The 10,196-nt window shown below is 48.3% G+C and overlaps 1 protein-coding gene across 4 annotated transcripts in view; it reads right to left on the bottom strand.

Moving 5' to 3' along the window:
• Positions 1-4,857: 4,857 nt before the first annotated feature.
• Positions 4,858-10,196, bottom strand: part of DAPK2 (death associated protein kinase 2) — a 132,408-nt gene continuing 127,069 nt past the window's right edge. For 3 of the 4 annotated variants that reach the window (XM_066388581.1, XM_066388582.1, XM_066388584.1), the window contains 3 exons: positions 7,667-7,756; positions 7,425-7,508; positions 4,935-5,071 (listed from right to left, as the gene is read on the bottom strand). In XM_066388581.1, coding sequence (XP_066244678.1) covers positions 7,480-7,508; positions 7,667-7,756 — 119 coding nt within the window. In that variant the 3' untranslated portion in view covers positions 4,935-5,071; positions 7,425-7,479. Of the gene's footprint in view, positions 5,072-7,424; positions 7,509-7,666; positions 7,757-10,196 lie in introns of all 4 variants that reach the window. The other variant, XM_066388586.1, reaches the window with a different exon arrangement.

Raw genomic sequence — 10,196 nt, 5'->3', positions numbered from 1 at the left:
TATTGCAGAACAAGTTATTTAAAAAATTACTGTGAGCTTTTTTTCTTTCATTTTTCTTCTACCTCAGGGTGGGGGATCACTGATCCACAAGGAAAAAAACCACAAAATTATACTGCTCACAAAAATTAGGGGATATTTCGAAATGAATATGAAGCGATAAACTATCCCCTGATTTTTGTGAGCAGTATATTTATTTCTCCCTGGATAATCAATTTATTTTAGATTAAGAACTGGGAATGCAAATTTTATTCAATAAGTAAAGGCATTACTAAAATATGTACTTTAGTTCTATATTATGCTTTGCTAATGGGTAGAGGAGGAGTAAAAAGGAGAACCAGTGGGGGAGAAGAAAAAGCAGAAAGAGAAACTATTAATGAGAGGTCACCAACTGTGTTTCTGCTTTTTTGAAATGTCAATTAACCATTATTTACAGCTCTTTGATGGCACCATCCCCAAGCTTATTGAGGTTTGCTCAGCATGGGATCCTCTCAAAAGACCACCTAGGAAGACATTATTCTTTGGAGTGGCAGCAATGGTGAACAGAACAATGTCAGGGCGACATCAAGCTAGAAACCAGATGGAAAGAAAGTTCTATAAACCTGTGCCAGATAAAGTTCCTTGTGATACCCCAGTCCTCATTTTAGCTCTTTTCACATGTACCGACTTTACAGAGCACAGGGCTGACTTTTATAGAGCTTTTGTGGTTCACCTCTTATATGGTATGGCTTTCATGTGCTTTCAAAATAAGATTTTCAGCAAATAAGTATGTGAGTGGAAAAGGCATATGCAATCTAAGATCTGGAGGCAGGAAAGCCAGTGAGATTGACATTAAAAAGTAGTAGACTGAAACATTTATATGTGCATTTGTGAAACATTAATGCAGCACCCTGGAAACACACAGGTGACCACTCTGCGGCAGGACACCCTCAGACCTCTTTAAAGACTTGCCTTTTAACCACGCACAACTTTCCTCACTGGAAATGCTCAACAAGCCTCAGAGCACACTGTGGTCTTATTCAGCCTTGAAGTATCAGCTGGGCAATTCATCCTCTTCAGAGCCAATGGAATATACCTGCTTCCCCTGGGCCAGCTGCTCCACACCTTCACACTGGGAGGGTACCAGCCATCTGCCTGCACAGGTGCCTGGCTTTGGCTGCTGCGCTTCAAAGGCATCCTTAGGGATGTGCTTCCGCAAAGGTCCTCCTATGCCTACTGCTTGGCTCTGTGCTTCCTAAGAGATACTGGTAAACCCAGCAGACGCCATCAAACACCAGAGCTGAGCTGAGGGGACTTGGTCAATAGGGTTTTAAAGAACCTGGGTGGGAGGAAGGCAAGGAAGAGCAGTCTGCAGGCAGCACGGAGTCCTGGGTGCCCAGCACTTGCAGAATGTGGATCCCTTTAGGGCAGGGTCCGTGTCTGTCCTGTTCGCTGTCCTGACCCCACATCTAGAACAATGCCAGGCACATATTGGTTCACCAACTGACTCGCGGACCATGGAGGTTGGCTGCTGAGATGCCCCCTCCTGGTGGCAGTGTCCTTTACTGTGAGAAGATGGACAGCAGCAAGTGTGACCATTTCTTCCATTTCCAGGAATGAAGGATGAGGCAGGGAACTATCAAGGATAGATGAGAGCTTGTTTAAAATGAGGCAAAGCAAATGGTCTATCCATTCCCTGAAAGGTCTACCACATTCTTTATCAAGCTGAAGTCAGGAAGTCCAGGCTTTTGCCAGACATTTTTGCAAATTTGCTGTGTGATGTAGAACTAGCCACTTCCTCTCTCTAGGCTTCAGTTTTCTCTTCAGTAAAGATGTAGTAGTTGGGTCAAATTCTAAAAGGCTAGTCCTATGGCCTGACCTGTGGTGGTGCAGTGGATAAAGCACTGCCCCAGAACGCTGAGGTCACCAGTTTGAAACCCCAGGCTTGCCTGGTCAATGCATATACCGCATATACGAGAAGCATCTACTACGAGTTGAGTTGGAACTTCCTGCTCCTTCCCCCCTTTCTCTCCTCTCTCTAAAATTAAAAAAAAGAAAAGAAAAGGCTAATCTTATGATTGGAAACTCAGACAGGGTTTGTCAAAGCCATTCACTGCTCTCCTTCCTAGTAGGAGGTGGTCCCCTACCCACTTTCACAATTTACTTCCTGGGAGCACCCAGTCAGCTCCTGTTCCAGAACATTCCTTGCTGATGCCTGTGACCAGCGACAGTGAAGAGCCCCTCCCTGGCCCTGGGGGCCTGAATGCAGGTCTCGGCCCAGCTGTGCTCTGGAGGCTGCAATCAGACGCACTGCTGGCTCTGCTGAGAACTTCAGGTCAACTCCACAGCTTTCTTCCCTAAGCTGGAGGTCCTCTCCAGTTCTGCAAGAGGCTTTTCCAAAACTGACGGCCTTTCTGTTCCTGTGGGGTCTTTTGCTCTGTATCCATCCACCTGGATGAAGGTAGCTTGGTTCCCTCTCTCACACTAGGTATTTAAAACTGGCTGCAGACAGCCCTGGCTGGGTAGCTTAGTTGGTTAGAGCATGGTTCTGATATACCAAGGTTGCAGGTTCTATTCCCGGTCAGGGCACATATAAGAATCAACCAATGAATGCATAAATAAGTGAAACAACTCTCTCTGTAAAAATCAATCAATTAATAACATTTTAAAAAATAAAACAAAAGCTGCAGACAAAGGGAAATGCTGCCTCCCTTTTTCCCAGGCCCCTTTCTTTCTGCCCTTTTCCCCTCCCCCTTCCTGGCTCACTCCCCCCCCCCCCCACCTTCTAAAACTCCCCCCTTCCCCCACCTCTTCTCAGTTTCTTTCTTAGTTTCAGGGCCTCACCCTGACCCTTTTGATTTCTGGCGTCCAAGGGTCTTTCTTCTCTTGGGTACTGATCAGCAACCCCAGTCTTTTAGCCTGGGAAGCACGGCCCAGAGATCTATGTTTATTGAGGTTCCCTTACTATATTCACTCACCGGTCAGGGTAACTCGCCTCTTTTTCCTCCCTTTCTCTCTGTGGGTCCTTCTTTATCCTTTTCCATCCACATCTTTAAAAAGTCCCCTGCCCCTATGTTGGCCATAGTTGACAGGTGTATTAATTTTCTAGGGCTGCTTTAACAAATAGTAGACCGGTGGCTTAAACAACAGATATGCATTTTTTCACAGTTCTGGAAGACAGGGACATAAAAGATAGAGGGATCGGCTGGGTTGGTTTCTTCTGAAACCTCTCCTTGGCTGTCATTTCCCTGGGTCTTCACACAGTCTTTATTCTGTGTCTTAATCACCTCTTCTTATAAAGACACCAGTCATAGCCTGACCAGGCTGTGGCACAGTGGATAGAGCGTTGGACTGGGATGTGGAGGACCCAGGTTCAAAACCCCGAGGTCACTGACTTGAGCATGGGCTCATCTGGTTTAAGCAAGGTTCACCAGCTGAACTTGAACCCAAGGTCGCTGGCTTGAGCAAGGAGTCACTTGCTCAGCTGTAGCCCTCCCCCCCCCGGGTCAAGGCACATAAGAAAAAGCAATCAATGAACAACTAAGGTGCCGCAACGAAGAATTGATGCTTCTCATCTCTCTCCCTTCCTGTCTGTCCCTATGTATCCCTCTCTCTGTCACACACACACACACACACACACACACGATACCAGTCATATTGGAATTAGGGCCCATTAACCACTTTAACTTGATAACTTCTTTAAAGACCATATGGCCAAATATAGTCCTATTTTGTGGTACCGGGGGCTGGGAGATATAACTGAGCCCATACATCCATCAGAGGTGATGGGAATAGTAGTAGAGATGGCACAGGCATTATGTATAACATCTGGGCTGATTTTCTGGGGCTGAAAGCTTTAGGGAAGAATATAGAAAGAAGGTGCCTTATAGTCCAGAGGGGGTGGTTCAGTGTGACCTTCTGGGGTACTGTCCTCTCAGCACCCCAACCCTGGGTGTTCCCCCAGAGTCGTAGGCACTTGAGCTAAAGAAAATCAGATGGAGATAGCCCAAAAAGAAGCCAAGCATCAGGTAAACCAGAAGTTTAATAAAAATGGGAAAAAATTACAATACAGTGGGCTGGCAATAGGCTGCTGCTTCAGAAGGTCTGATACGTCGGTCGGCCTGACAGGCTAACTTCATGTGGGTTCTGGGAGGCCACAGGATTGGTCCCTCACACCCCAAGATTCACTTCACTCACTTGGCTTGTCCCAAGGGGGCAGGCCTCTGTCCTCCTGGTGTGAATTTTTAGTAGGCTGGTTCTGAACTCCCTCATCCTGTGAGGAAAACTGCCTTACTCTGACCTTCACCCTTGATGATAATGTTCATTTACATTGTTGTTGTTTTTTGTATTTTTCTGAAGCTGGAAACGGGGAGAGACAGTCAGACAGACTCCCGCATGTGCCCGACCGGGATCCACCTGGCATGCCTACCAGGGGGCGAAGCTCTGCCCCTGGGGGGGGGGGGTCGCTCTGCCGCGACCAGAGCCACTCTAGCGCCTGGGGCAGAGGCCAAGGAGCCATCCCCAGCGCCCAGGCCATCTTTGCTCCAGTGGAGCCTCGGCTGCGGGAGGGGAAGAGAGAGACAGAGAGGAAGGAGAGGGGGAGGGGTGGAGAAGCAGATGGGCGCTTCTCCTGTGTGCCCTGGCCGGGAATCAAACCTGGGACTTCTGCACGCCAGGCCGACGCTCTACCACTGAGCCAACCGGCCAGGGCTACAGTGTTTTCTTAAGTCCACACCCACACCCGGGGTTCTGAGGATGGCAGACGGGGAGAGCCCGCTTTCTGGAGAGAAAGAGCTTTGGGAATGCGACACCTCCTCCGTGGGAAACAGTCACAACTCCCAGGGTCTGCTGGCTCCCCGGCACACATTTCTGAATCCTGAGGACCCATCTCTCTTGCAAAATATTCAGGAATGCAGAGTCCCTGGGCGCTGGTGACAAACGGAACCAAGAGTCTGCATAGAAGGGGGCCCCGCTGGGCCTGAGCCTCCCCGGTGGCCTCTGAGAGCTGGGCCAGTTAAGAGATACTGCTCCTCCTCCGGGGGCGGAGGGCTTTCCTCGTAGCGATGTCTTCCTCTGTGTCACTCTCACAATTCCTCTGGAAAACAAAGAAAGAGAGGCTCAGGGCAAGAGGGTCATGAGATGTCAGGAATGGGGTTGTGCTGGGCAATCTGACCTGGTACGCCTGGGCCAGTGGCCTGAAAGCCAGAGGGGTGGATGTTGAGAGGGAGGCTGTTGTCCTGTCCAGAGGCTGGACACAGGGAGGGACCTGAAGTGCAGCCAGACCCAATGCCTGAGGCCTCCTTCCAGGAGGAAGGAGAACAGGCAGAGCATCCAGGGAAACCAGGTGCCAGGAGAAGTCAGATTATAATAATAACGAAAATTCTACCTGGTGGCAGCCACATGCTCAAGACCGCCTGGTACCCGGTCTGGGGGCCGAGAGGTCTCCTGACCTCAGACTGGAGAGAAGGGGGAAGACAGGGAGCCACTGGGACCTCCCCAGCCTCTGACAGCCACTGCTCCACACCCCATCTCCTTTGACTGGCTTAGGCTGCACCTTGGGCAAGGCTTACCATGCTGTTTTCCCAGGGGAACAGCTTTTGCGTTCCATTTTTATGAAAGAGGGAAAGAGTAAAGTGTACTCCATGGCTAAATCAAAGTTGAAACCCTGGAGGTCATACTGCCTTTTCCATTCAGGCCACATTGATCTACCAAATTATTAAAATTATTAATAGAAGTACTAATTCAGAAAGTCATTAAAAAAATCTGTTGCAAGATGTTCAATTTTAATGCTTTCTAAACAAAAGAACCCCCTCCCACTTTTTTTTTTTTAAGGAAAGTCCCTTTGGGAAAACTTTATAATAGATGTCTAGGACCCAATCCTCTTCCATTTGTAGGGTGAGCATTGAGTTAATGGTGCTGAGCATTTGAGTAAAAAGAGGACTATTTTAAAATGTTTACATAAGGGTAAAAAAGAGGAGAGCAATGGACTGTCCTTTCCCTACTCTCTAGTCCCTCCCCATGGCCTGCATTAGATCAGCCTACTCAGCTGAAAGGCATGTCTGCTGTGCGCCATGTGCCTTCCCAGGCCCTTTTCTCCTTCCCCTGGCCCAAGCCACCTGGACATCCAAGGTCAAGATCAACTTTAGCCAAATACATCCTGGACCAAGCCCGGCTATAACAATAAAAATAACTCAGGCTCTGCTGAATAGCAACTTTTTAGTGTGCGTCAGAGCCAAACAATAAAAACGTAAGCTGGGGGAAAAAGTCTGTCTGCCATTAACAGGAATTTTCAGAGGAGAGAGTCCGGTCCCTTTTATAGCAGATGAATGAGGGAAGCGACCAGGGAAGGGATATGGTTTGGCAAAAGCCACACAATTGTTTCAGCCCTCTGGAACCATAAGTCCTCAAGTACTGGGCAAGAATAAGAACCAACAAGAGCTCGGGCTGAATAAAAAGGACACCAGGATACGTGGCAGGGAGAGGGGAACACAGGGGTTGTGCCGGGTTCTGGGATTCAGCCCAAGTGCTGTGTGTCCTAAGGTTGCTCAAGGCTGACTGACCGTCTGTTTCAGCAGCTGCCTTCCAGCCCTCTCCTGGGCAAGAGTCACCTTCTTTCCTGACCTGTGCCATACTCCTGGAGCCCTTACTACACTCAGTGAGCAGTGGGGTGGGGCACATCTGTCCAGGGAACCTCTAACATCTGGAATACTAACCCTGCATTCAGAAGCACTGGCACTGCATTTTAAAGTCTACAGTATTCTAGACAAGAATAGCTGCTAATATGTATTGAGCACTTAGAGTGTCAGGTTCTCAGAATACATCATCCTTTCATTCTCATGACTACAAATGAAAACATTTTGGCACAGAGAGGTTATGTAATTTCCTCAAAGTCACACAGCTATTAAGTGGCAGATGTGAATTCTGGCAGTCTGGCTCCAGAGGCCATGCTCTTGATCAGTATATATTATAAGTCCTTCAATTTAAATGTACATAAATTGGTAACAAGCTAATCAAATATGTTATCTATTATTATTAATGTTAATTGAAAGCAAAACAGAAATGGAACAATTGGAACATGAATATAAAGCCCCCATTCTACAGCAGATCTCTGGATAGTCAGGATTTTGGATTGCCTGTGGTAGTTCCATTATCCAGAGTCCCCAAGGTGCCCAGCAGGCTACAAGTCCACAGGAAAAGCCTACGGCAGTGGAGAGGCAGCAGCAGTCCCTTTGGAGGCCCACCAGGAGAGGATCTGCAGAAGCAATGTTTCTCCTGACACCACCTCAGTGGCCTCCTGAACAGGATGCCCCCACTAATCACAGTGCAGAGGAGGGCAGGACCAGCAGAACTGGCTGGAAGCAGTTAAAACCACCGATCTGTTCCCCTTCATCCACAAGCTCCAGGCCACCCCCAAATTCCACCCAGAAGAGGGCACTGCATTTACCCACCAGGTTTTCATCCAGTCTTAGGTGCACCTTCTTCATCAGGGAGCGGGTGAGGTGGTTACACAAGGAGACGATGCTGAAAGAGAGCTGCAAGAGGGAGGCAAAGGGACTGCCCGGTGAGAATGTGCACAGGGACCTGGAGGGAACCAGGAGCCCACCTGGGTCCCCTGCACCTGTGCCCCCCACCCCTAAGCCCTGACACACCTTCCACCGTCTGCGCCCCCTACCCCTAAGCCCTGACACACCTTCCACCGTCTGCGAACATACTGCTTCTTGAAGTTCTCCAGGTTGACCACGGACTCCCTGCGTACCAGGGCTTGATGGTTGTCCACCGGCTGCGAGACAAAGCAGAGCATGGCAACTGACACTGAGCTTCCGATGGCAGCTGCTCCTCTCTGCAGAATCCCCGATCACAAGCCATCCTTAGCCTGACCCTGGCATCTTCCTACCAGGCAGGGTATGCAGAGGGATGTCACACTGAGGGCAACGTTTACAGATGTCTCAGCTGTTCAAGAGATACCTTGGTGCCCCTGAGCTATTATTACCACAGCCAGACACACATGCTGGCTGGGGTGGAGGCTGTGCCCCCAGAAGGGAAAGACAGGGAGGCAGGGCTTTCAATCACAAATCGCTTTGGGGAAGGGTCATTGCACGGTAGTCTAGGATGCCCACTGTGCACTGCGCCTGATGGGCGTTAGCCAAATGGATGCTTTTTGGCATGCAGGACATTACTATTCCATTAAAAAATAAATGGAAGGAAGTAGGGGCTTTGATGGAGGTCCAGAGGAAACAGAATGTGGAGTTGCCATTCACAGCCTGAAGTCAAGGCTCAGCTTAAATCCTGACTTCTCCAAGAAGCCTGATGACTCCTCTGAGCCTCAGTTTTCTCATCTGTAATATGGGGAGAATAAATAACATTGTATCACAGGGTTGTTTAGGATCAAACGAATGTGGGTATGTAAAGTGCTTAACCTAGAGATGCTCAATAAATAGCAATAAATTGATAGCCTTCCTGTCTTCTCCATTCCCTCTTTTTAAAATTTATTTTATTTTAAAAATAGCTTTATTTTTACCAAACAGCTGAACATATTTAAGCATGCAATTTAATGAATACACTCCTTTGTGAATTCCTCCTCTTTTGTAAATAAGTCAAGGTTTCTGAAATAAGAGACGGGTTTTGTAAGACTAGTGTATAAACTTGTGCATGAAATGGTTTTTAAGTGTTAGTGTGTGAACTTGTACACTAATGTTCACAGCAGTCTTCTTCATAATAGTCAAAAAGTGAAACAACTGGAATGTGCATTAACTGATGATGGATAAACAAAATATGGTTTATGCACATAGTGGAATATTATTCAAAAAAAGTAATGAGGCACTGATCCATGCTACACCCTGAATGAACCTTGAAAATATTATGTGAGGCCCTGGTCGGTTGGCTCAGTGGTAGAGCATCGGCCTGGCGTGCAGGAGTCCCAGGTTCGATTCCTGGCCGGGGCACACAGGAGAAGCGCCCATCTGCTTCTCCACCCCTCCCCCTCTCCTTCCTCTGTCTCTCTCTTCCCCTCCCGCAGCCGAGGCTCCACTGGAGCAAAGTTGGCCCGGGCGCTGAGAATGGCTCCATGGCCTCCGCCTCAGGCGCTAGAATGGCTCTGGTTGCAACAGAGCAACACCCCAGATGGGCAGAGCATCGCCCCCTGGTGGACATGCCGAGTGGATCCTGGTCGGGCACATGCGGGAGTCTGTATGACTGCCTCCCCATTTCCAACTTCAGAAAAAGACAAAAAAAAAAAAAAAAGGTGAAAATATTATGTGAAAGAAGACACAAAAGGCCACATTCTGTATGATTCTATTTATATAATATGTCCAGAATAGGCAAATCTATAGAGACAGACAGTAGATTAGCTGCCAGGGGGTGGAGGGAGAGGAGACTGGGGAATGAGTAGCAAAGGGTAGTAAGTTTCATTTGGGGGTGACAACATGTCCTGGAATAATATAGTGATGATTGCTGCACAAACTTGTGAATTTGCTGAAAACCACTGACTTATACATTTTAAATGGTAAATTTATGAAATGTGAATTGTATCTCAATAAAAAATTTTTTAGTGTTTATGTACAAATATACATTTCCCCTGAGGAGAGTCGATAGCTTTCATCAATTCTCAAAGGACTCCGTGACCTCGAGAAAATGAACTGCCCAGGGCAACACACGAAGTCCCACCCAGCTCTGCTTCCCCCTCCGCTCTGACAGCCTCCTGGAGGCCAGGCCACATCTGGCACCGCTGCAGGGAATGTGGAATGAGGCTGCCCATTGGTTCCTGAATCTTGTCTCTCCTCCACACCTGTTTGTTTTTCATCACGGCGCTAGGCACCAGGGGAAGCCAGTGCACACTGCTGGCCCACCCTGCCCTGGACATAAAATCTTCTGGCAGGAGGCCCTTTGCACGTCCACCCAACCTCCAGTCTCCTGGAAGGCCCAATTCAAATGTGACCTCCTTTAAGACAACGTTCTACAAACAATGCCTCTCCTTGCAACAGGACCAGAAAACACTGTGAGCTCCCTTATTACAAATACCTCCCATCTTAGGCAGCTCTGCAGGGGAGTCGCTCCACCCCCACTAGTGGTAAAACAACTTGGGCACAGAATTTTCTTCATGTTTTTGTCAGTGTCCCTGGCCCCAACTCCACCCCACTCAGCACATACAACAATGGGTGCTGAATAGTTGGATGGTGGCTTTGTTTCCCTGGGACAGCCTAGAATAAAATCCTGGGACCTGC

The sequence above is a fragment of the Saccopteryx leptura genome, chromosome 6 (genome assembly GCF_036850995.1).
Source record: "Saccopteryx leptura isolate mSacLep1 chromosome 6, mSacLep1_pri_phased_curated, whole genome shotgun sequence".
NCBI classification, from domain to species: domain Eukaryota; kingdom Metazoa; phylum Chordata; class Mammalia; order Chiroptera; family Emballonuridae; genus Saccopteryx; species Saccopteryx leptura.
The sequence above is the reverse complement of the archived record's forward strand: the minus strand, read 5'-3'. Positions and strand labels throughout refer to the sequence as shown.